General features: G+C 48.2%; 1 protein-coding gene across 4 annotated transcripts in view; it reads left to right on the top strand.

Annotated features, from left to right (window-relative positions):
• Positions 1-26,830, top strand: part of Ldlrad3 (low density lipoprotein receptor class A domain containing 3) — a 242,004-nt gene that overhangs the window by 65,736 nt on the left and 149,438 nt on the right. For 2 of the 4 annotated variants that reach the window (XM_076570143.1, XM_076570142.1), the window contains exon 2: positions 10,188-10,238. In XM_076570143.1, coding sequence (XP_076426258.1) covers positions 10,188-10,238 — 51 coding nt within the window. Of the gene's footprint in view, positions 1-10,187; positions 10,335-26,830 lie in introns of all 4 variants that reach the window. The other 2 variants (XM_076570141.1, XM_076570140.1) reach the window with 1 other exon arrangement.

The raw sequence follows: 26,830 nt of genomic DNA, 5'->3' as shown, positions 1-26,830 counted from the left end.
GTTGTGCATACTTTACTCATCCATCTGTTTATGCTCTGTCCATCTAGTATCTTTCTATCTCGGCAGCATTGCCAGAGAGATGGAGTATTGAGGCTCAGAGAGGGTAGCTCAATTGTCTCAATTGTCACCCAGTTTTCTATAGTTATCAGAGACTTCAACCTTTGAACCAGGGTTGAGACTGGGTCTGGTGGTTCTTCACAGTAGAAAGGCTGGGAGGAAGGCCACCTCTCTGTGCTCCAGAGTGGCAAAAGCCAGGGAGCTCTATTTAGCAAATCTCAGCTTCTGTTACCTCCCTCCCTCTGAGCCTGTCTCAGCTCAGCTGAAGGATGGGGAGGCAAAGGGGCTTGAGAAAGACAGTCTTGATTTCTTAGAATTTGCATCTAAAGCACCTGACTTGGTCCTAGGCTTGGTTATTTTGGCCTTTGGATTGCCATGGCTTAATATGTGGGTGGGGAAATGTGTCTGATGGGAGATGCTTAGCGTCCCCTCCATGATCAGCTTTTACCCTTCGGGCAACTGTTGCCGCCTTTCAGAAAATGAAAAGAATTCATAACAGAGCAAAGCTCCTGGATGGACGTCGTCACACTTGCAGGGTCTTCCAGCATGACACTTGTTCCCTCCGGCTTGCATTCCTTTGCAGTTGAGGGTCTTGTGAAGGGTAGAGTGTCATCTGCATTTGGGACCATTTATCTTTTTTAGGTTTCCTCAAATATTCGTGGAGTTTTCATTCTCTTGAATGAATTTTACTCCTGAAATGTTTCTAAAGTACACAGAAGGTCACCAAGAAAAATGCCTGACAAGCCCGTGCTCTCGCCTCCCGCTTGCCTGGATTCTCGCTTGTTTCAGACTGCGGAAAGAAAGACAGCTTGCCCTGGAAGTGCCCTCGGTGCCCACCTGTGCCCTCTCTGAGCCTGAGGCAACCATGACCTTGAACTCGGTAGTCATCCTTTCCACATGTGCCCCCTAAAATTCCTTGTTTCTGAGCTTAGTATGGATGACATTCTGCAACTTGCCTTTCACTTCCTGTTAAGTTTCTCAGAATTACCCATGCAAGTTCAGTTTACCCCAGTTCATCCCATGAAAGCTCTGGGTGCTGTGAGCTGTGGAGAAGGGCATGTGTTTCCCCTGTTCTTCTGATGAACATGCAGTGGTGGTTTTTTTTTTTTTTTTTTTTTGGTTTTTCAAGACAGGGTTTCTCTGTGTAGCTTTGCGCCTTTCCTGGGACTCACTTGGTAGTCCAGGCTGGCCTCGAACTCACAGAGATCCGCCTGCCTCTGCCTCCCGAGTGCTGGGATTAAAGGCGTGCGCCACCACCGCCCGGCGCAGTGGTGGTTTTTGTTTTTTGTTTTTTGCTTGTTTTGTTTTGGGGGCACACGTGCAAAGGACAGCTGTGTTGGAGTAGATTCTGTTCCCTTTATTTTTGAGGCGGGGTCTCTCTTGTTTCTGCTGTCCTGCCTGTGTGAGCTCCAAGCCGACTGATTCTCCTCTCTTTGCCTCCCATCATGATGTAGGAACACTGAGACTGCAGATGGGAGCATCTGGCTTTTTATTCCTTTTTTTTTTTTTTTTTAACTATAGGCTCCAGGGATTAGACTGAGGTCATTAGACTTGCAGGATGGTTTCTTTTACTTATTCAGTTATCTCACCAGCCCCTGCTTTGTGTCGTTCCGTTGTGTCCCACTGTGCACTGTGCATGTTCATCAGCTGCCTGGGATGATCATCTTGGGCCTTGTGTGTTGCCGTCAGGCCCTCTTCAGAGTCCCCAAGCATGTGTCATGCCTGGGTTCCCGGTGTTCCACTTCTTTAGATTTTTGCAAGTCTGACTGACGGCTGTGGATGAGAGCTTGCTGGTTCCATTAGTCCCCCTGGGATTATGGTAATGTAGCGCCCCTTCATCAGTAGGAGCGCCTGTCCAGATGCTTTGTCCAGTCCTGCCCCCCACCATTACATCGTTTGTGTTCTCTTAGGTAGTTTTGTAAGGAAATGCTACATAGCCACACTTTGTGGTCCCATAGTGAGCATCTTTTCCCAGTGGATGGGACGTCTGAAGCGTGTTTATAGTGTTTATCAATGACCTGGAATTTCACAGTTTAATGCAGTTGTATCCAACTGCCTTTTCCTTTCTGGCCTCTGCTTGTTTTGAGTCTTAGTTCAGAAATCCTTCATCATCAAGATGTGCTTTGGGGCCAGAATGAAGGTCATTTTGCTTTTCTGGCTCATTCCCTGGCTGGCATTATTATGTTACAGCCGTGCCTGCAGTGTGAGAGGGGGCACAGGGGCTTAGTGTGAGCAGATGGTCTGCTGCAGAGTGGTTCCCCGAGACTGTGGAGATGGCTGCACTGGTCTCCTGTTGCATGGGGATAATCTTGGGGCTGAAGCACAGCCCTTACTCTTGACCTCTGCCTACATCTGAGCCTGAGTGAAGCGGCGATTAGCTTTATCACAAGCCCAGCTTAGCGCAGCCTGATGGAGCTGGGCTGCAGGCTGCCCCCTCTCCTGCCCTTCAGCTTCACTGACCCCCTCCTGCTGTTGCCGCTGGAAGCTGCATAAGCCAAAGGTTGGGGTGGGGTGTACTGCACTGGACTCTTGGCGCATCTGCCTGCAGCCCACCCTTGGTGAGGGCATGGGTAGGCAGGAAAAGAGAACTGTTGGACATGTGGCCATCTCTTCCCTCTGCCTCTCTTCCTGGGAACTTAGAAAAGCCTCCTTCTGCAGGTCCAGTGTCATTGATCCACCTGGTTGCACATGGCAAAGCAGAATTGAAGTTGAAGGCCATTCAGATAAATTCATGTCAGAACTAAAATAATGTCTGCGGGAGTCAGCAGGTTCTGTCCCCATCCCTGTGGTCAGCAGCCATTTACGGGTGTCTTGATGCCTAGCATTTGCTTGTTGCTAGGGACACAGGGCAGCAGATGAGCTGAGGTTCTCTGGGGCCAGGGAACAGTAAGAGCAGCCTCTTTTTCACGTGGTGAGTGGGATGGGAGGACAGGTGGCACAGATGTTGGTTGGTAAGTGGCTGTACTGCCATTACCTGTTGTCTGACACTTCCTGCTCTGCAGGTTTAAATAGTTAGAAAAATTCAAAAAGCAGACAATTATAATCAGTTTTGATTAGCTTTGACTTTCGGTTACCTGAGAAGTTCATTATCCCCCATCCCAGAAAGAAACCCACTCTTCTCTGTGGTAGACCTAGAGTACAGAAAATTGCTCTTAATGATTTTGAAGATTTTTGAAAAGTTCCATCAATGAAAGATTTATGGGATACTATTCTCGTCTTATCTGGTTACCGGTACAGTAAGTAGCCTTAGCCCAGCTTCATGCCTACACAGCTGAAGTGTCTACTGTCTGGCCATCTCTAGCTGGGTGACCTTGGGTGAGTCCTGTCTTCAGTCTGTTCCTTCAGCTATAAAAGGGGCAGGTGCCTGTTTCATGCCGTCGAAGAACTAATGAAAAAAGAAGAGCTGTTAAATCCCTGCCACATCCAAGCGCTTGGGCAGACAGTAGATCTGCCCCAGTGGAGAAGCCCATAGGAATCAGCATCTCCAGGGCTGTTCAAGAAGCCAGAGGAGGGTTGAGCAAAGGCCCTGGTGTGGCTCAGGGTTCAGCTAGTGGATCGCATCACGAGGGGCTGCAGGCCCTTGGATTATGGACATGAGACCTCACAAGGACAGCATCTCAGTGGCTCTATAGCTCCCCTCAACACAAACACCGTTTCCACGTAGTTTTCCTCATGAAAGGATGCATAAAATGAAAACATACATCAAAATATAAGCAGTAGCTGCAGCCCTAGAGGCCACAGGTCCATATAAAAATAATTTATGGAGTTGACTCCTTGGGCAAACTGTATTCCAACACTTCACGTGACCTTCCCTTGCTCCCTGAGTACTAGCCATTGGCTTTCTTCCATAGCTTATTTGGTAAGAAGGAAACAAAGCATTCATCATCTCGGAACACTTCCTGGAAGAAACAAGCCATGAAGCTGTGTGATGGGCAGATACTGGGTGGACAACTGGGCTCGCTCATTATCCTGGTGACCTGCTCCATCCTTAACTTGTTCCTGAGAGAAACTGTGTGATTTTCCTTGAGGGCCATGGACGCTGTTTATACTACATCTGTGAATGCAAAGAGTCAGGTGTCCTAGTCTGAAGAATGGGATCATTTTACCCTTTCTTAGCAATATGTCTGAGTGATCTCCCTTGATCAAATGGGTAAACTGAGGCAACACTAATGGAATGAGCTCATGGGGCAGAGGGAGTCTAGTTTAACAAGGCCGGGGGCCTGGCTAAACTCAGGTGCTTGGAGCCAAGCCAGACCCAGACATTCTTGTGTGACTGCTGTCTTCTTGGTGACAGCCAGATGCTCCCATATCCAAGCTTGGACAGGAAGACATTCATGTGATGAGGACCAAATGGCCTTTGGAAATACACAGGACAGATGTCTGAGGTTCTGTGTAGTGCTCACACCACATGGAAACGGTCCGGAGTGGAAGGGTTCTTCAGAGATGTTCTAGCTGTGCTTGTAAACAAATGACAGTGAAGAGCTCCCTAGGTGGCCCTAACTTTCTGTGGGTGAGTGTGTGTGTGTGTGTGTGTGTGTGTGTGCGTGCGTGTGCGCGTGCATGCAGGTGTGTGTGTGTGTCTCAAGTGAGTCACAGAGAAAATGGCGGCCCCTGAACTCGCTGGCACCTGGCAGTGGGAGAAGTCTGTTTGGTGCCTTGAAGAGGTGGTAAGGAAGAGCTGTCTGAGATCTGCAAGCCCGAATGTTGAGCTGCGCATGTGTGTTGGATACGTGAATCTATGCATCTTGTTCTGCTCGTCAGGCTCACAGATCTAGACTGTCGGGAAGTGGATGAGGAGAACGAACGGCCACTGGGCAGAAATCAGAAAATGAAGCCTGCTGATTGTTTGCAGATGTCCGTCCATTCAGACTGCACCGTGACGGATGCTGCTAGGGAGGGAGACTGAGTGGAGAGCAATGAGAAACGCCAAAGGACTCCAGCTGCCGGAATGAAATTCCCATTTCTCGGCTGGAAAAGTCAGTGTCACTGGCTGGATGTTCTGGCTGATTGCCGCAGGATGTAGTCCTGGCTGGAGTTTCTAATTGCCCCGGCTTGGTTCCCCACATCAAGTGGAGAGCTGTGGGCCAGGGGCATTGGAAAAAGCTGTAGCAATGGGCTGCTGTCTTCTGCCTGACAAGGAAGGGCTTCGCTTTCATTTTTCCATTCTTGTACAGATGGTATAGTTATTTTCAGTTAAATGATGTTCTGCAGTAGAAACAGGCAACTCCTTTTGATTCTTTGGCTTAATGAAAAAAAACAGAGAGAGAGAAGAGAGGAGAAGGCCAGCTTTGTGCTAATGCTGGTCAATTTTTTTTTTTTTTATTATTTAAGTATGTTCCAAGACACAGAGATGGGATATGTATTGCTGCCACTAGGAAGTCGGGCAGTTGGGCTGAAAAGATTTCTAACCTCCTTTCAAGCAGACAGGGTACTTGTTCAGGTCCAGACCCCCTATAGCCCTTATTTTAACTATGTGTGCACAGGTCCCACCCACATGCTAGGACGTGAGGTAAAGGTTGATGGGGCAGTTCGGGGATGGGGACTGAGGTACTAATGCCATGCCTGGTTTTCTTCTTAGAGTTGTCAGAGATATGAATGGGAGAGCTGGGAGTGGCAGGTGCCTGGGATGTAGAGCTGAGCAGAACAGAGTCTGTGCCAAAGGGGGTTGTATTCTACCTAGCAGGAGCATTAGTGTAGAGGCAACCACCAGCACAGGCTGGGATCAAGCGAAGCACAGGGCATGAGCAGAGGGAAGGACCAGCTTCCGGCTGGGTGTCTGGGACAGGTTCTCAGATTTGATGACTTAGGCTGGGGTTGAAGGATGAGCAGGAAGAGGCTAGCCTGTTAGGTTGGATTTCCGTTAAGACTGTGGGACTTGAGTGTCCGAGATGGCTTGTCCCACAGTTGGAGAGCTCTGAGATCAAGCTGTCAGGGGCCTTGGTTCCTTCTCAGTCCCTGTTGCTTGGTTTACAGATGGCCGCCTTCTCTGGGTGTCTTCTTGTTGTCTCCTCCACATATGTCTGTGCTCTCATTTCCTCTTCCAGTGAGGGCACCAGTCCTAGTGAATTAGGGCCCCCTTGAACAGCCTCATCGTGACGTATTACCTCTTTAAGGACTCTGTCTTTAAATGCACCCCCATTATGAAGTACTAACAATTAGGCCTACAGCATAAAGTTTTGGGGGGATACAACACAAACACCAGGAGGAAAGTGGGCTGAGATTCTTCTGGGTCATCCAGCCACATGTTTGGGAGCCTGGGGGCAGGAACAATGCCCACATGGTCCAGACATGGGTTCTAAAGGACATTGCAGGGACTTCAGAGTCAGGATCACAATGGGCTCTCTAAACCAGGTGGTGAGAGTTCACATTTGTCTGAAGGGCACAGAGACACCGTCGTCTGTATTTCCAAAGCTCACTCAGTGTGAAGAGAGGCAGCTGGAGGGAGTGAGAACTGCTAAGTAGCAGTTTGGCTTAAACAGGTATTTCTTTGCCTCGGCACTATTGACATGTCGAGTCAGATGATTCTGTGTTGTGGTGTCTCAGTGAGTGATAGGAGAAATATAGCACAATACACCTGTCATTCCTAACAGTCAAAGCTACATGGTTCTTTTAGTCCCCAGACCTTTCCAGGCAAAGCTACACCCCTGGCCTGTACATACTAATGTCAGTAATACCTTACCCCTAGTCATGATAAGAGAAAATGTCTCCAGGCCCTGACTTGTGTTCCCACAAACTTCTTCTCTGTGCAGACTGCTGGTTCAGGTGCTACTGGCCAGTGAGGCTGCTGGGCTGGACTTGAGGGAGGCTTGAAAGACAGAATCCACAAGAGGGACTTCTCTTGCTTTGGTTTCTTCTTATGTTCTTATGTTTGATGATGTCACTCTCCTAAGGCACTGGGGGGGGGGTGACCCTTGTGTGCCTAAGGGGGTCAGAAGAGCATGTGCCTATTGTATCTACTAGGCGGGGTGTCCTAGGACTGGCAGGACATTTGTGTGTAACGGATGTAATGGATGGATAAGTTATCTCTGAACCCACCCAGCCATTCATCAGGTCCATGTGTTGCCAGCCTCATTGATGCTCGGAGCAAGCTCTTTGGAATCTAATCTGGCCAATTTTCTGGTTCCGGAAATCTGTTTATCAGATCAAGATTTCACAGTTGCAGTGACTTTTCCAGGGGGTTTGTCTTCGAGGAGTTAGCTCCACAAAAGCGAGTCGAAGTGATTTCCAAACAAAACCGAGTCTCAGCTCTGCATTCCGCAGCCCTGAGGAATTCCCGGCTGGCTGGTGATGCTCAGAGCAGTTGCTCTCAAACAGCTGGAAGTTATATGGGGGGTAGGGGTGTGGAGGTTCTGAGCTGAGCATGAAGTATCTGGCTAGAATCCAGCATGTGACTGCTTTCTGGGTTCCTCCCCATAGGCATCCAGATTTCTGCCTGGAGATAATAAAGTTCCTGCTCATTCTTTCCAGGGTTAGTGGTGACTTGTGTAGTTGCCTTCAGAGGAAGTCCTGTGTTGAGTCTGTGCTCTGCAGAATGGAGCATCCTGATGGATTGGGTGGCAGAATTGGAAACATGGTGACACAGTGTGTTTGTAACTCCTACCCGTCAGAACGGCATGTCTTCTATTTCTGACCCAGGCCCCAGGCTATTCCTCCCCACGCCGTGCCTTTGACTCTGTTCCTTTGATTTGAAGGGCCTGTACTTTATATCAGCCTCCACTGAAAATGCCACTTCTTTCTTGGAATCTTTCTTGTTTGCCTTGAATTCTAACTAAAACAAAACAAAACAAAACAAAACAAAACAAAACAAAACACTAGTGTGTGGGTGTTTGTGTTCTCATGTCTGTGTAAGTGCACAAATGTATATGTGTTTGTGTGTGTATGGGGGTCTGCATGAATGTGTGTTCATGGATGTGTGAGTGTAGGTCAAAGCTAAGGAGAACCTTAGCTGTTGCTTCTCAAGGTCTGCCCACCTTATTTTTTGAGACAAGGCCTCTCATTGTCCTGGAACTTGCCTCAGAGATCCACTCACCTCCACTTCCCTTGGGATCGTGGGCTTTTGTGTGTGTGTGTGTATGTGTGTGCGCGCGAGCGCGCGCGCATTCTGGAGATTGAACTCAGGCCCTCATGATTGCATGGCAAGCCATATGAGCCATCTCCCAGCCCCCCACCACTCATTGGCCTTTTAAAGTAGGAAAATGTCATAGTCTGTGTGCTCCTTCGGCAGATTCTTCCGGCCAGAAGACAGATTCAGACTCCGGGGACAAACTGTGAGGCAGGAGGCTGAGTTGGAAGTTGTAGCCAGTGGTGATGCCCATGGGATTGTAGCTGCGTGGACTAGAGTCCTAGCTGCCGTCATGGAGACAGGGGTTGGCCGCGTCAGGACCGATAGAGTGAGCAAGGGGTAAGGGTTGGGATGTACTTGGGCTGAGTGGAACCTTTTGCTGTAGCTTCCCTCTTGGAATGAACGATGAAAACTCATTTCTGAAGAGCGGCATGTATATGGTTGCTAATTTAGTATCGGGTAGCAGATGTTCTCCAAGAGGATATCCACAGCACAAGGGCTTGTGTGATGCCTGTGTCCATCCCCATTGGCTCCTGCTTGCTCGCCCCAGTTAGAAGCGTACTTTTAGTACCACTTCCAAAGTAGCTCTGCCAGACAACCGCGTTCTCTGTGCATGAAGAAGCTGGACAACACTCCACAGAGAGAAGCTAACAGAGGAGTTTGGCGCTAGCGGGTGAACAGCAGTTTACTAGGAGACACAGTGGCATGAAGGGTGTTCTGGGCAGCAAACAAACAAACAAACAAACAAACAAACAAGAAAGAAAAAGGTGCACAGCAGGTTAGTGGTGTGAGGGCACCTAAGAGGGATCTGAGCCTGAGGTGAAGCTACTTCCTTTGGCAAAGCTTGTGAAAGAAGAATATGAGTCTTGCTCCCTTGTTCCCCATAGGCAGCTCTAGAAGGCCATGCTTCCCAACACCTTAATGTCAGTAAGGAATTCAGGGTGCACATGTCCTTCTGTCTTTCCTTCACAGCACAAGTGTCTGCTCATCAAGGCCTAGTACTTGTTTATTGAATGACTTGAGGCGTTTAGAGCCGCAGTGTGCTGGCAGACTGGTCTTGTCCTCCTTTTCCTCTAACACAGTTTTGCTTCTAGATGGCTACTTATCTCCCAGCCTTTAATCACACTGGCTCAGGTTCATCTGACCTATCAGATCTTGGCTTTCTGGAAAATCTGCCTCCAAGGTTCGAGGTGGATAAGCTCTGTACCTTCCCATACCTGCTCTCATGAGGTCTGTTTAATTTCCTGTCTTAAGGATGGTGCCGGGTAGGGCCTTTGGCATTTTATGATTGTTTAGTGGACTTGAACCTGAGCCTGGGGACTTGGTTCTAAACCTCCAGTAACTCTTGGATAGTACAGTGATCTGGACAGCCTCCTGGGGGTTAGCAAGCCTGAGTACAGATTTCATATGTCAGGCAGATTGATTTGTAGATCGAGGTATCCTATTTCTGGAGGGAATGATCTCTTGGTAGTCTTGCCAACTTGGCTCCAAGTCAAGGACTCTGATTGTAGGGGCTGTGAGTCTGAGGGATATTTAGGGTCCAGGGCATATTCCTATCTGGAACTTGAAAGAACATTTGGGTTTACACACACACACACATACACACACACACACACACACACACACACACACACACACACACACACGCACACACACACGGTGGATATTTATGGAAGCCAAGAGAGGGAGTCATAGGCAGTTATGAGCTGCCAGATGTGGCTACTGGGAACTGAACTCTGGTCTTCTGGAAGAGCCACAGGTGCCCTTAACAATTGAGTCACCTCCTTAGCCCCATTTCTCACAGATCTCCACGTGAGAGATGAGCGCCTGTGACATGCTGGACACTGACTGCTTCTTTGCATTGCTCCAGCTAGTTCCTCGGCGTCGTTGTACTGAGGTGGGCCAGGATAGAAGTGCTTCTCATAGGCGAGCAAACAGACGCAGAAAAGCAAAGATAGCCAGTAGGAGTCTCATCTGGACTGGACGTCAGCCTCTCCAGCTAGGCCAGGGCTCAGGCCCTTGGCTGTGGTCATTGTGTCTCTGACTGCCTCTTCTCTCTTCCTTCCAGAGAGCCAGCTGCTCCCTGGGAACAACTTCACCAACGAGTGCAACATCCCAGGTAACTTCATGTGCAGCAACGGGCGGTGCATTCCGGGCGCCTGGCAGTGTGACGGGCTGCCTGACTGCTTCGACAAGAGTGACGAGAAGGAATGCCGTGAGTGGCTGCCTGTGGTTATGGGCAGGGGCGGATAGGGGTGGCGTTTCAGGCCAAGAGCACCAAGTCCAGTCAGGCTTGGATCTCGCGCCCTGTTGGCCGTGAGCTAGTGGGCCAGCTTTCCTTCTGCCTTTGAGCGGTGTGGTCTGCACAAGTGTAATATGGTAGAAGAGCCCCGCTTGGGTGAGCAGAGGAGACCCCCTTTCCTGGATGCTACCACTGTCACCTTCAGAATCCCAGGCATTATGTTCTGGGGTGCCTCTCAGTTAACAAGGACTGTATTTGGCTGCCTTGGCCCAGGGCTGGAGACTATCTGAACGTGTGGTAGAACTCTCTCAGTGATTCTCTGAGGGCGTATTATGTCAGTGTTCTGGGCCGAGTAGATACTCAGCTCATGTCCCTTTGCTTCCTTATCTCCTTTCTCTGTGTGTGGTCATGGCCTGGGCCTTCGCTGGGCTGTCCCCTTTTGATGAGTACCAGCATGGGATGGTCTCAGGGGTCCTCTCCATCCCACCTCTTCTTTAGCTTCTTGTCCATTTTGTGCTCCTGAAACATGCATAAGATCTGGGAGGATAATCTCCAGGAAAGGAGGCACCTCGGCAGTGGAGGGGTTGGGATGTCCAGTGACCATCCTTCCTGCCCTGAAGAGACTTCTCTTCTTTCCGAGTTGGTCTCAGCATAGTGATCTTGGCTCTGGTTCATCCTCCTGGCATCCTGGCAGGTAGGCAACATCAGGAGGTCTGGCCCTGGCTCGTCTGATGGGTGACTGCCATGGAGCCACACCTCTCTGCTCTTTCATAGACTTCAGGAGCCAGGCCATGGGGCACTTCTGCCAGGAGGACTCTCTGTTCTGGCTCTGCCGGGGCTCTGGGCGACAGCTGGGGACAAGGCCCTGGGAGGATGGGAACTTGAACTTTTAGCAGAGCTGTTCCTGGGGTTTGAGGTTCTGCTGTTGATGCACAGGAAGGAGCACTGGGTTTGGAGCCACCCCAGGAGCCAGATACTCACTGGCTGATAGCATGCTCATGCAGACATGCTCCCCACGTTCTGAAGCTGACCTCTCACCTGGCATTGGGGGTACAGTAACCTCCATACCTGCTTGTGCCCTTCAGAGAAGATTTGGGGAGAAGACTGGAGAGACTTGGAGGCTGTGTTAAATCTTGTTATGTGTGATTTTTCTCATTACATTGTTAGGCCTAATACATTCTCCTTCTTATTATTCTTTTCCTTTTTTCCTAAACTGCTTTTTTTTTTTATATATAAGTATTAGGTCTCTTTCACTGTGTCCTTGCTTCTAGCATAACTTTAAAACTTTCAGAAATCTAACACTTTTTAAAATTGAGTTTCAAGTGTGATGGAATGCGTGAGCCTTGTCTTCGGCCCGGCTTTAAGGAGCATTAAACACTCTCTAAGAGTCTAGAGTTGCCATTTTCAGGGCACCGTGTGCTGTAGCAGGAGCTATAGACTGTCATTAGCTAGCTGGCAGTATTCAGGCCCCGGGTGTGTAAAGGAATGCAGGATTAACAGCCGGTCCAGCCCCACCTCGGTCAGGAGCAGCCGCGACGACGTACTGACTTCTCGGGAAGCCTCTGCCTCCGTGGGTGCAGCCTGGTATATTAGAATTCATGAGGAAATGGGAGAGGTGGTGGAGAGAGAATGTTTGTAGAGAAGGGTTGTGGCAGCAGCTGCTGGGAGCGGCTTGGTTTGGTTTGGAGCAGCTCATTCCTGGCTGTCCTCCATCCTCCTCTTCTCCCCACGTGTGGTAGAGACCCAACGGGCATTTGCTTAGTCTTTAGATCCAGACATAGTTAATTTTTTTTAACTATACCTACAAACACGTTGCCCACCCAGCTTTGCTTTAAATTGAGAAAACAACTCTTGAAAGTTTAGACAAGAAAGGAGAGGGGGAAAGTCTTTCCCTTTGTAAGAGAAATTGAACTTTCACTTTCTTTCATAATCTGCTCCAGTCTAGGAGTTGAGTGTGGGATTTCGAGGAAGGCTATCTAGACTCAGACTTGGCCCTCTCCTCCATCCTTAGGTGAATATGTGATATTAGAAAGGTTTCCAGAATATTCTAATGTAGATTCCACTGGTGTTAGTAATGGAAGTTCTTCACTCTGAGAAGACCCCAGTTTCGTCCTCTCCCCATGTGAACAGGAAGACTTCTAATTGTGAGCACTCTGGTGATGTCTTAGAGTGTGTGAGCACCATGGTGATATCTTGGTGTGTGTGCTAAAAGCACCAGCATGGGGCCTATGTGCCATGAGTGTAAGCACAATTTCCAGGCAGTCTGCACAGACCATTAAGTAGTTGTCATAAGGGTGTGATTGTGTGGCTTTCTGTTTCTTCCCCCATTTTCGTGTGTGTGTGTGCGTGTGCGTGTGTGTGGTATGTCTGTACAAGTGTACAGATGGAGGCCTGAGGTTAATGTTGGAATCACCGTTCATTGCTCTTTCCTCTTTATTGAGGCAGACTCAGTTAAATCCAAAGCACCACTATGGCTAGTTTTGCTAGCTAGCTAGCTTGCTCTGAGCTACCCTTGTCTCTGCCTTCCAAGGCTGGAGTTACTGGTGGAGATCTGAACTTCAAGCCTCATGTGTTCATGGCAAGAGCTTCAACCACTGAGGCATCTCCCCAACGCATGCCTTGCTTTTTCTGTTTAACATTAGCTTTGTTTCTGTGTGTTTATAATAGTCGTTTTGTGAAAGTATATGCACTGCAACTTAGTCATGCTCATTGCATGTCTTTTACTTTTAAAAAAAGATTTTTTTCACTATGTGTAGATGTATATGTCTGCATAGGGATATAGTGCACTTGACTATAAGTGTTTTCAGAGGCTGTAAGAGGGTATCTGATACCCTGGCAATGGAGTTAGATGATTGAGAGCCATCTGACATGGAGCTGGGAGCTAAACTCAGGGCCTCTGGAAGAGCAGCAAGTACTCTTGACCACTGAACCATCTTTCCTGCCCTGCTCTGCTTTTTGGCTTTTGTTCATCAATGTGATTAGAATCATTTAAGAAACTTCCTATGTAGGTGACAGAAATGCATGGCACAGGGCTGAAGGCTGAGGTGACAACTCGCTCTCTCTGGGAGCAGCAAATGTAGAACCCTTGCCAACTTCATGGAAAGAAGTTTCTTTGAAACAACCGTCTGCCTCAGGGGACACGGTGGCCACGGTCACTCCTGAGAGGTCATGGCGTCAAGAGGTCTGTGACACTTTGGCATTGAGAAGATAATATGTTACAGAAGGGATTGAGAATCCTTGCCCTTTTTAACGGGCATGGAGGAGCCTGGAGATGTGTCTCGTGGTGGGACGTGGTCTTGTGGTCAGCCCTTTCATATCTGCACTAGAGGAAAGACGTTGTGGAAAATAAGAAGAAAGTCTATCATCAAGGGGGAAAAATCACCTACCGTAAAAATTGAGGGGGGAGGAGAGGAGGACAAAGGAATCACATCAGAGCCTGTCTCTGTTACAGCTTGGGAACTTTCACTTAGGCTTGTCCTGCTTGTAATCACCATGGAAGTTCCAGTGTTCATTTTGAAGTTTTCCTATAACATTGTATCATGCTGTCATCTTCGAGTTTTTCTGTATTTCTCTATCATCTGAATGCCTAGGTAATAATCCACTCATTTGGTGTCATATTACTGATATACTATTATTGCTTACTCTTGTTTTGTGGTACTGCTTGGGATTAAACCCCGGGCTTCTGCATGCCAAGCAAACGTCTGTTCTGAGCTTCCCCTTCAGCCCGCTGTGACTCTTGTTCAGCTTTCCACTACTGAAGAGTCTCCAGCATGTGGGCTTGCTGGTGGAGACGGCTTTCTCCCTTTTCTTGAGCTGGATTCTCAGAAATGAGGTTGACGACACTGAGGGGCGGGAGCTTTTCCTGCCTCTGCCCACAGACTGCCCATCTGGTTTGCTAAAGGTCTGCACCAGTTTGCTTTCACTGGCCAGGAGTGAAGTCTGGGACTTAATTCTAGTCTTGGCAGCATTGAGTAATAGCTTTAAAATAAACTCCCTCTTCCTGGATAATACTTGAGAGTAGTTCATGTATTTTACATTTTTTTTTTTTTAAATCAAGAAGGTAGAATGCTTGTATCTTTAGTTATTAGTTGTATTTCCCTGTGAAGTATCTGCTGCTGAACTAAAATTAATTTTCACCTGGGCCCAATGGGCGTTAACTGTGCTGCAGAATGCTTCTGAGGACCCCCCCTTTAGAGCTGGGGGAGGGGCTTTGTTTTGCCATGCTTCTAATATATTTCTGTTCTTGGTTAGTGGATTGCCCTCAGTGATTATTTTATTCAAATCAGTTTTCATATCTTCCCTCCGTTATTTGTGGTTATAAAAAGAAGAGAGATACATTTCAGAAAAATGCAATCTCTCCATGAGAGCACTCATTGTGAGGGACGATAGTGAATATATGCCTGTGTGTCCGAGGGATCGTATGAAACCAGATACTTGACATTTTATTAACTCATTAGGTTGTCACAGAAGCTTTTCTGGGAAGGAGCTGTTGTCACAGAGACAGAGCAAATACACAGAGATTGCCTTTTGGCCCAGAAAATAAGACCCCATAGCTTTCCTTCATTAGAGGCCCCCAGGGGTCTTTTTGTTTACCCCTGCAGGCTACTAGCTGGACAAATAGGATCTGTGGATTCTGTTACCTGGATTGTGTTCGTTGTAATTCATAGATACTCCTTTAACTAATACAAGGAGATAGTTGGCTTATGGAGAAAAGAGGTTTGTTTTGGCCCATGCTTTTGGAGGTTTTAATCCAGGACCCAGTTGGCTCTGTTGCCTGTGGAAGATAGTATGTCATGTTGGGAGAGTGCACAGTGAAGAAAAACCTCATGACTAGGAAGCAGAAAAGAGAATGAGGATGAAGGTCTGGGGCTTCATCATCCCCTTCAAAGAGGACACAGCCCCAGTGGCTTAAAGGCTTCTCACTAGACTACCTCTTTCAAGATTTACTATTTTTAATTATGTGTACATGTGTGTGCCTGTGTGTTTGCATGTGTGTAGGTGCCTGTGGAGGCCAGAGGGATGGAGATGTGAACTGCCCATCATGGGTGCTGGCGATCAAACTCATGTCCTCTGGAAGAGCAGCCATATCACTGTCCAGCCATATCACTGACCCTGGGCCCTCTTAAGGTTCTGTTACCTCCTCATTCTGCCACTAAAGCAATTAACACTTGGGTTTATGGGGGACATTTAGTCAAAACTATAGGAAAAAAATTCAAAACATCAATAATGTTTTTCTACAGTAATGATTTTTTAGATGGCCTTTAGTCCTTTTCTTAGAAACGGAGGGACATTCACAGTGATAAAGCGATACAAATGTCTGGAGCCAGCACCTGGAGACCTTCCTGTTCTGGGCTGGCTTCTGACTCTTATCGCTGTGTCCCATCAAAGCTGGGGAGAGATTTGAATGTTGAAGTTTCTCCTCACAAGGTGGCTTCTTTCTCCTTGGGAAAATTGCATAGACTGGTGTCTTTGGTCATGCGTGGGGACTTTTAGCGTTATGCATGGATGCATGCATGGATATCCAATAGGACGTGGAAGAGGAATTCAAAGACTTTGGCAAATGAAAACATTTTAATAACTCTCCAGAACCAGAGGCGGGGAAAGTAGGTGCAGATTTGGAGTTGAAATCTCCTTTGCCTTCACTGTTCCTAGCTGTTGCTTACACCTTGTTGGGGTATGATGGTGGGAGCCCGGGAGGGTATGATGGTGGGAGCCCAGGAGGGTATGATGGTGGGAGCCCGGGAGGGTATGATGGTGGGAGCCCGGGAGGGCATGATGGTGGGAGCCCGGGAGGGCATGATGGTGGAAGCCCGGGAGGATATGATGGTGGGAGCCCGGGAGGGTATGATGGTGGGAGCCCAGGAGGGCATGATGGTGGGAGCCCAGGAGGGTATGATGGTGGGAGCCCAGGAGATAGTTTCAGCGGCAAGTTTGGAACTGTGATCCCCAGAAGTGGAGGGGGTGGGAGTGCGCTTCCTTTCTTCCTCTGTCACTGTCCTAGACTTGTGCCTCTAGGTGGTACCACATGGAATGTTTTCTTTTAAACCATCTGCTTCTGAGCTAGCAGACACAGAGCAAGCACAGGGTTCTGTGGTGTTTGAGTTTCCAAACTTGAACAGGAATTTGGTTATTTCACCAAGGTACCTACTCATGGCTTCATAGGTGCAAAGATCAGGGAATCAGGGCATGCTCATGGGTTGTATTCAGCGTGCTTCAGGGTGGGAACTGGTGGTGTGCTGTGGCCAGGGAAGGCAGACAACCTCTCCGTGAATTGTGGGATGCAGCTACAGCAGAATGGAGTTTTCGCTTTCAGCTGTGTCGACACAGAATTGCCTGCCATACTACCAATGCTGTGACTCAAATTTGTGACACCTACCACATTCTAAAGTTGAAATCCTAAGGCATGGATTCAACTTGTTGGGTGATGGAGTTTAACAGAGTGTATTAGTCACCTTTCTTGCTGTTCTGACCAAATAGCTGATAGACAGCATAAAACGGAGGAAAGTTTATTGGTTACCTTTTCAGAGGCTTCAGGCCATCACCATGGGAAGGCATGGCGGAGAAGCCAAGAAGAAAGGGTCAATACAGGAAGAGCCGAGGCAAGATATAGCCCCTGAGACATATCCCCAGTGATCTGCTCTAGCCGAGCCGTACTCCCTGCCTTTCATCATTGTTAACAAGGACATCATATTCATTATGAATCCATCGTGGGATCAATCCATTGATTAGGTCAGAGAACTCATGATCTGATGCTCTCGAGAAACACCCTCCTAAGATGTACCCCAAAGTGTGCTTTACTGAGCTCTCAGGCATTTATTAACTCAGTGGAGTTGACAATCACAATTAAATATCCCAAAGACATAATGAATTAAAATGAGACCACAGAGTGGGCCTTAAACCATCACAGCTGAAGTCCTTCCAAGAGAGAAAATTTGGATCCAGATGTGAAGAGAAGATGATGTTAAGCTGTGGGGCAGAGAGCCATCTGTAAACCAAGGTGAGAGGCCTGTGTCTGTTCCCTGTGGCTCTCAGAAACGCCAGCTCTACGTATACATTGATTTTGGACATCTGTCATCTAGAATTATGGAAAAATAAGTTTCTGTTGTTGAAGATTTCCAGCTTGCTCCAGCCACCCCTGTGCACTAATACAGCTGTGGACAAACCCACCACTGTTTGAAGTCGTCACCGAGAGATGCGCAGGTGTCCCACACTCAGGAAACATGACTTCCACAGGCACCGGCTTCTGCCTTCTCAATGATTTGAACATAAGAGTGTGTTCAGACCTTAAATCCCAGGACCAAGAACATGCCCTAACTTGGAAACGGGGTCCCTGCAGATGTGAATAATTAATATGAGGTCACACATAGTTAAAGGAGCTCTTGTTGCAATCTGAATGGTGTCCCAAAAAGGTACCATGAAGAAATGAGGGAGGGACACCATCTGACAACAGGGATGGAGGTTGGAGTGAGGCAGCTACCCAGCCAGGAAATGCCGAGGCTGACAGTGTTCCCTAGAAGCCGCGGAGAGGTGAGGAAGGGAATCTAGCCAGGATCTCTGGGGGAATGAGGCCCTGGTGACCACTTGTTCCTGCTGTGCAGCCTCCAGAAAACTACTTTTTGTTTCCATATTCCACTCCATTTGTGGAACTTCATAATGGCTGCCCTGGGAAAAGAATCTGCTCACTTTCCAAGGGACCACTAAAACTACCAGCACCCCTGTGGCCAACTTGGAACTGGTGGACACTGGTCTGCTTTCACAGGCCTGCCATGCTTGCCCAGTCTCTCAGGGACAGTCCTGTTCTCTGTTTCTGCTTGGATGTCTACTGTCTCTCATGGGAAGTGTCCCTGTCCCTGCAGGTCTTGACTCTGGCTAGCCACTGTGAAGTACTGAATTCCACAGGCTTCTGAAGGAGGTGAGCCTCTGACAGCAGAAGTGGCCTTTACAGTGGCCCAGAATGTGACTGTGGCCTCATGCTGACCTGTGTGCATTCCCTTGTGTGGTCTTTCTTTCCTGTTGAGTTATTTTGCTGTGTGTTTGTTTTTAAATACCTCTGGTAACTCAGTCATGTCCGGACCCTCAAGTTCTTCCATCCCAAAGGTGAAATTGTAGACCCTGTAGTTTAGAACTAGGTTGCAAGAGCAAGGACCATGCTGGATTCCCACAACTTCTGAGACTGTAGGTGCTATAGTACTTTTCTCAGCACGCACTTGATCATCTATAAAGTGGGACCATCATGCACCTTCACCAGAGACTGTTCAAAACAGTCATTACATGGTCTTCTTATCAGAAAGAATATATAATATACTGTCCACCTGTGAATAAGCAGATGTAAATAAGATCTCTTACCGAACCGGCACGAGTGCAGCTCTCGGTAAATTCTAGGGGGCTTTTCTACCTGTTTTGCTGGTGATATTTGCGCCCAGCATGGTGTGGTCAGCCACTGCCTCCACATGTCCCTGCCCCTCACCTTCCTACACTCCAGGATGAGGCAGGGGCTCTGCTGCAGCGTTAGCTTTGGTTCCCGGATTATCTCCTTTTCATTTGAGGGAGTCTTTGGCCATCCAGGGTTGAATTGCCCTTCAGCCTAGCACTCCAGAGAGCCGGCTAGATGCCAAGCTGCTGCCAGAGAGGAGAAAACAAATATTTGCAGGCTGAGGTGAGCTGGGTGACTGAGAGGGCAAGGAGGTTTGGAGGTGCTGCCTGCATTCCTCCAGAGTCTCGGCCTCAGTGGCCCTGGACTTGGTCCCCAACTGCCACAGTGGCTGTTCGGCTGGTCCTCAGCTCTGCTGCAGCCACACACCATTTAACACCTAAGTGGCGTCGGGTGATGGTGTTCTGCTCTGTCACCTGTGTATGTGAGGACCTCCCACCGCACACACTGGCTTGGGGCCACCCTAAAACTTGCTGCGGCAACCCTCTCTCTACCCTAGATGTGCATATCATGCCTGTGCAGCCCAGCATGAGAAGAGTCTTAGTTCTGATGTTGGAATCATTTGTTCCTCGGGAGGACCTGTCAGTTACCGAAATATGAACAGCTCCAGGTTGTCAGGCTTGATGTAAACCTTATCTCTTGCAAACTTTTCTAAAAAGCTCCTGGTAGGTTTTTTTTGTCCCCTCCCCCTTCCCAAAAAATACCAGCAATTTTGCTCAAGGTGAAAAAAGACAAAGCACTCCCAAACTCCCCAGGCATATCAGTTTCTTAGGACTTCTAGAATGCAGTATCATAAATTGGATGACACAAAGCAGCAGAAATGTGTTCTTCCACACATTGGAGGCTAGAAGTGCAAGGTCCGAGTGTTGAGGCAGGTGTGTTCTCCATGGAGGAGAGACTAAATATAAATATATTTAAATCAGTTATTACACTCTTTCTTCCATCATCTGGAACATCTTGAGTTCTCCACTTCTGCGATGAGGAGGTACCCAGCATGTTAGTTTGTGAGAACAGCAGCCTGGCAAAGCTGTGCTTTTCACAGCCATGGGTAGGCAGGGTGCGATAGATGAGACACACTGTCACCAGCTTTCTGCTTTCCAGCCCTGCCTACACTCTGGGATGGCTGCGACTGGATGTCCCAGCCAGTTCAGGGCTTTTAAGTCCCGTGTGTTTGCCTTGTTGAGGACACTAAGAATATGAGCCAGCTGCTAATGTTTATAAGTTGGACGCTCACATATAAAGATTGGGCTTATCAGGCTTTCTTTAAGAAGAAGAAAAAAGAGATCTGACATTAGAACTTACCAAAACCTCCACACTCCACATCTATCCCGCATTTCAACTTCTTGTTCATGTGAAGGCCTTCAAGATGGCTGTAGTTGGAAGATGGATCGTCCCCTCCATACTTCTGATGGAGTCAGAAAACAGGGGGCCCTAGAGTGACCAGCACAATGTTTTAGTCCTTAGTGGCACATAAAACAGTGGTGTCTTAGTTAGGGTTTCTATTGCTGTGAAGAGACACCATGACCACAGCAACTCTTGTAAAGGAAAACATTTAATTGGGGCTGGCTTATAGTTTCAGAGTTTAGTCCATTGTCATCATGGCAAGAAGCAAGGCAGCATGCTGGCGGACATGGTGCTGGAGAAGGAGCTGAGAGTTCTGCATCTTCAGGCAATAGGAAGTGAACTGTTCACTGGGTGTGGCTTGAGCATATATGAGACCTCAAAACCCACCCTCACAGTGACACACTTCCTCCAACAAGGCCACACTTCCTCCAACAAGGCCACACCTACTCCAACAAGGCCACACCTCCTAATAGTGCCATTCCCAGTGGGCCAACCATTCAAACACATGATTCCATGGGGGCCATTCCTATTCAAGCCACTGCAAGTGGGATGCCCTGCCACCAGTGACATATTGGACTGGTAGTTTTTGATGCTTCAACCGAGGATGTTGAACATTTCCTGACAGATAAATGCACCATGTGTGTATGCCTTCCCTTAGGGTGTTGGGCTGGCAGGATGGGAGCTGGCATGTACAGTGGGAGAGGCCTGGTGTGGAGCCACATTGCCTGTGTCAAATCCTGGCTCCATCCTGTGGAACTATGGTACCTGGGCAAGATACTGCTTTGGTGTCCCTTCAATCCCATGGGCATTTTGGGAGGACACAATGGAGCCCCAAACTCTTCCTCCGTCAGCAACTGCTGCTGAGCACTAACTCAGCTGTGACTGGCAGAGGAGGCATGCTTCTGGTATAGATTCACTAACTCAGCTGTGATTGGCAGAGGAGGCATGCTTCTGGTATAGATTCACTAACTCAGCTGTGATTGGCAGAGGAGGCATGCTTCTGGTATAGATTCACTAACTCAGTTGTGATTGGCAGAGGAGGCATGCTTCTGGTGTAGATTCACTAACTCAGCTGTGACTGGCAGAGGAGGCATGCTTCTGGTATAGATTCACTAACTCAGCTGTGATTGGCAGAGGAGCCATGCTTCTGGTATAGACTCTGCACCTGCGCCTGGCTGACCACTCCCCTTCCTGTGGCCTAGCTTTTGTCTGTGAAATTGGAGTGGGACAGAGTGAGAATACACAGGAAGGTGTGGGCACCATGTACTTGTCTGATGCTTAATATGGTCAACTTCCCTATCTCTCCCTTCCCAGGGATACATCATGTCCCGTAGGAGGAAGTCTCTAGGGTGGCCAGAGAATTTTAATGCAGGTTCCCACATGCTCTTTCAGGCATCAAAGGCAAGTTGGATAATTACTCAGATTCTAAGTTAAGGAAGGTGAACTGTTCAATTTGAAAATCACTGTGGATGTTCAGAGAGACAGTACGTGGAAAAAAATTAGCATCTCTCCTCCCCGAGCCGTATGCTGGAGGTAGACTATCTGGACATGTGTTAGGGGGTGTCCAGAGGTGGGTATAGCTCAGGCCCATGTCCATGGCTGAGCTCTCCAGCTCCCAGTGGACCATCTCCCACCACTTGGAAGATGAGAAGGGTGATAAGAGCCCAGGGTCCCTCTCTCTTGAAGCTGAGACAGAAGGTCCAGGCCCTGGTTAGGGAAGAAGATGAACTGAGTCTGTGGAATTAAGGCTTCCAGGAGCTTAGAGAGAAAGCCAGGAGGTTTACCTCATTTGGTGTCATTCTGAGAAGACCAACTCCTTAGTTACTCACGGAATATTCTAATTTGTGCACAGTTGTTATTATTGTTGTTGTTGTTAACAACAACAACAACAATAATAATAATAAAAGCTGCTTCTCCCATATCCCTGTCCATGCCCTTTTAGCCCTGTTCTGATGAACAGGAGGCCTTGGACACAATGTACTAAAATCTGACCAAGAACCTCCCAGCTTTCTGCGTCTCTCCTAGGTGGAAGCTGTCCTTTGGGACCTGCCAGCACTGTCACCAAGCAAGGGCTTTAGCAGTGTGGAGTCTTCTTATCGTCATCCTTTGAATCTGCTTCATCCTATCTTCCTCTCTCCCACTTCCAACCAGCTCCACTACTATCAGCATGGGCTGCCTCCAAGAGAATCCTAATGAAATGGTTCCTAGTGAGGGGCAGGGTCACATTCCAGTGCATCTCTAGTGTGGCCAGGTCCACCTGGGCCGCTTCTCATTTGGGCATGCTCCCAGTTGCCAGGACTTGGCCGTAACTGCAAAATGTAGTCAGTGGTAACAGACCCAGTAATTGCTAATAAAATTTAAATGGCTACACAATCACACAACAGAGAAACAAAATTCTTTTTCCTGGCACATCCAGACCAGTCTTGTGGACCCGAGTTAGGCTGTGGGCTAGGGCTGTAGAGTGTTTTTATTTTTCTTTTTTAATTCAGACTCATACTTTGGGCTGTGACACAGCTCATGTGCAATTGCTTAATGGATTTTTAAAAAATCTAGAAACAGATGAGAAAGAAATAATTTTACAAAGATAATGTGCTGCATTCTTATAATGCAGACACATAACTATAGAGAGTCTGTAATTTGTTTTTTACATTTAAACTGTGTACAATGTACTGTGATTACATCCAACCCCCACTACTCCCTCCCCCTCCCACTGACCGCCTTCTGTGCAACCAGCCCCCTCCTACCCTCATCCCCTCCTTTCCTTTCTCTCCCACTCCAGGGAGAGTATCTGAGTCTGGCACCTATCAAAAGCTTGTGGCCAGTCCGGCATGGTGGCAGACCTTTAATCCTGGCACTTGGAGGCAGAGACAGGAGGATCTCTGTTAGTTCAAGGCCAGCCTGGTCTACACAGTAAGTTCCAGGCCAACCAATGGACCTGCCCTAAAACTGTCTTCTAAGTATTTATGCTTATGATCATAGACTCGTGCATTTCTTAGCTGTCATCAGAGAAGTCTTCCTACAGTGGGCAGAAATCAAAGTGAGAATCCATAACTGGTCAAAGTGCTGATAATAGGTGACCACTGAATGCTTGGCCCCAAATGGGGCATCCATGTCACTCCATACAAAGCCCAGGGGACATCATGGAAGAGAGTCTGGTAGGACTCTGGGAACCAAAGGATGAGGAGGAATGTGATGGATGCTGTCTTCTGGATATGGCCAGATGGTCATGACCATTGCTCATGAGCACACAGCCGCTGTGACTTCCTGCATGGGGTGGGGCTGGAGGGTGGACCTAGAGTCTCATGTCAGTAATTCTTAAAGGTTAGCTTTCTGGTGGTCTAGACTGGGAAGGTGGGAGTGGAGCACCCTGAGGTCAAAAGGCAATCGAACCCCTCTTCAGGAAGCTGCTTAGGAACTTTTGACTCTTGGCATAGTCCCATAAAATGTCAGCAGTATCTTAAGTAGGAAAAAGCCTGTCATGTTTTCTAGAATTGGTGGTGGGGAGGGAAGGGGGGAAGCAGGTGACGCACACGTGTTCCATGTGTGGCAGGAACATTACAGCTTCAGATGAATTCCAAATTAAAATACCAAGTCTGCCTTCCTTGGGAGCAAGACATTTGCATGTACTTGAGATGCTTATTTCTGCCGCCCAGGCCCTTTATTTTGGGAGGATGAGGGTGGGGATGCAGACAGGCAGTGTTCCAGATTCAGCTTGGGATTGAAGGATGCAGGATCTGAAGCCCGGCTTGCCTCCTAATGTCTCTTGGCAGGTGGAAGGGTTCTCTGCCTCTCCTTTGGGGATCAGGAGACACAGCCCAGGAAGTTTCCTGGGCTCCCAGAGGAGGTGGGGTGAATAGACCTGTGTATTTTTCTCTTTGCAAGGAGTTGGGAGAGAGGCTGACTCTTGGTGATCTGTACAGAGCAAACAGAGGGGGTCTTGTTTGGCTTACCTGGGGCGTGCTGAGAGTGTTGCTGAAGATGCCCGCAGGGGTGCCTCAGAGGAAGTACCTGCTGCTTGGCGTTTCTATACAGTTCAGCAGTGCAGTAACGGGGGGCGCTGTGATGTCAGTCCTAGATGTTGTGCCCCCATCCCGTCTGCCCTTTGAACCCATCTGGGCCTCTCTCGAGATGGACATGGATTAGAACTCTGCCCCTTCTCTGCTTCTTCACCCAGTCTTCCCAGTGTGCTGGGTCTTTCTCCACATGGGCTGCTGTACCCTTCAGCAGGTGTAGTGTACATGCTGTTTTCTCACAGCTCGGAGATTTCTGTACAGTTCAGCAGGCACTTGAGGAGCCTGGAGGTAAATGCTAAACAAAGAAACCTTCTTCTACAGGGGGCCTAACTTGAGGAACAAGTTAGTCAACAGGCATCTGCAGTGGGAGTGATCTACATTGGGGACAGGATCAACTGAGCACTGTGAGACCCCAGAAGAGGGACCTCTGGGCTGACTGGGGGCATGAAGAGTGTTGCTGATGATGGCAACTGTCTATGCTGGGACTGAAAGAGAAAGGGGGAACGCACCAGAAGATAGAGTTGTCCGACTCACTCAGGCCACTCTGACAAAATGCCGTTGTCTAGTCGTTTAATAGCAGAGGAGTGTGCCTCATATATAGTTTTGGAGGGGAAAGTCAGGTCCAGGCTACCCACGTGGCTGGGTTCTAGGGAGGCCTTTTCCCGGGGGCAGGTTGTTGGCATTTTATCACATCCTCACTGGCAAGAAGTGGGGGACAGAGTTCCCTGCCCCCTGTTTTAGTTAGGATTGCTATTGCAGTGATGAGACATTATGGCCAAAGTAACTTGGGAGGAAAGGGTTTATTTCATCTTACAGGCCAGACCCGTCAGTGAGGGAAGCCAGGGCAGGAACTCAGGGAATCTAGGGGAGTGAAGCAGCCGCCGCGGTGGGGTGTTTCATGCTGTCTTGCTCAGCTTGCTTATTTATTACCACCCAGGACCACCTGCCCAGAGGTGGCACGGCCCACAGTAGGCTGGGCCCTTTCTGTCATTCATTAGTCCTAAAACGCTCCACAGATTTGCCTACAGGCCAGTTTCATTGGGGGCATTTCCTCAGTTAAGATTTTTCTCTTCCCAAGTTACTCAAGATTTGTATTAAATTGACAAAACCTAACCAGCACACCCTCCTTTTTAAGACTTTGTTTTTATTTAGAAATTATTTGTTTGTTTGTTTGTTTGTTTGTATGTATGTGTGTGTCTGTGTATATGTGTGTATGTGTGAATGTATGTGTGTGTATGTATGTATGTATGTGTGTATGCGTGTGTATGTATGTATGCATATAAGTATGTATATATGTGTACATGAATGTAGTTTGCAGAGCAGCCAGGGAGGGTGTCTGAACCCTGGAGGTGAAGTTGTGAGCCACCCACCATGGGTTCTGAGAGCTGAGCTTGGGCTCTCTGCAAGAGTTAACACACATTCCTAACTGCTAAGTGAGCGCTCCAGCTCCCCCTCCCCACCTTTTGAATGGCACTAATCTCACTGCAGGGCCACCCTCAAAACAGGCACACCTCACGCCCTCATGTCAAGGTTGAGGTTTCAACACACAAATCTGAGGGACACACAGGGAGTTTCATGGGAAGAAAAACAGAACGAAGCCCGCAGGATAAAAAGTCTTCTGCATATTTAGCTCTGCATGAAGTAATTCCTAAGAATAAGGAAGGAAGAGGGAAGAGTTTCAGAGATGCTTACAGAAGTTGGTAAGTTGATGGTATAGGACCTGGAGCTGTCAGGGGATGATGTAACTGTGTAGTTGGCAGTCAAGAGTTGGGGCTGTAGAATCCCAGGAGAGGACCAATTGGTCTTTGACTACTTTTCTGCTGTGTGACCCTGACCAAGTCACTTAACCTCTCTGTACCTTAGTTACCACATCTGTAACACGGGATCTGAGGAGCTCCTGTATCAGCGGCTCCGGAAGACAGATGCCCTGTGAGCTCTTAGAGCAGTGTGTCACTGCCAGCCTTCAATAAAGCCTGCTGTGATTCCTGTCACTGCTTCACGCTTTCAGTTCTCCTGAAAAAACGTCATGGTAAAACAGCTTCAAATGCTTGCCTGCCGTCACCTGACAGCCACCACACTAACCACAATGCCATGACTAACACAGCTTGTGGAAGAATGCAGGAATATTTCAGTTATATTGACAGTTCAGCGTGACGCTGCTCAACACGATATCACTAAAAAATAAAATAAAATAGAAAAATAAAAGTTTTCAATGAGTTTGTTCCTGAATAACAGTGAAAGAAAGTCTCTCCTGTTGGCCACCTGGGGCTAGCAGCTCTTAGGGACAGTTCCCAGCCTGCATGTGCTTGCCAGGATGTCTGATTGGCTCGTTAATATAGACATAGGAATGACTCAAAGCCTGCTTGAATAAAATCTCCCAAACAGGGCACCTGGGAATCTGCACTTCACCCAGAGCCCACGTGAGCCAGGGGGTGCTCACTGTATGCTGAGCCCAGGTGTCCCAGGCAGACTGATGGTCTGGATGGATGAGGACATACCTTAGACAAACCGTGCCTCTTTCCATATGCAGGTAGAGGGGATGCCCAGAACACCGTTGCTCCTCTCAGATGCAGGCAGGTGAGTGGCATCTCATGAGAAAGCTGTCCTCAGAAGCACTCCATCCTAAACAGTCATAGGACCAGATGGTGACCACATGTGGCCTGTCTCTTTGTTTTGCTTTT

Source organism: Peromyscus maniculatus, chromosome 4 (assembly GCF_049852395.1).
Source record: "Peromyscus maniculatus bairdii isolate BWxNUB_F1_BW_parent chromosome 4, HU_Pman_BW_mat_3.1, whole genome shotgun sequence".
Classification (NCBI taxonomy): domain Eukaryota; kingdom Metazoa; phylum Chordata; class Mammalia; order Rodentia; family Cricetidae; genus Peromyscus; species Peromyscus maniculatus.
Note: the sequence above shows the minus strand (reverse complement) of the source record. Positions and strands in the feature narration are given on the sequence as shown.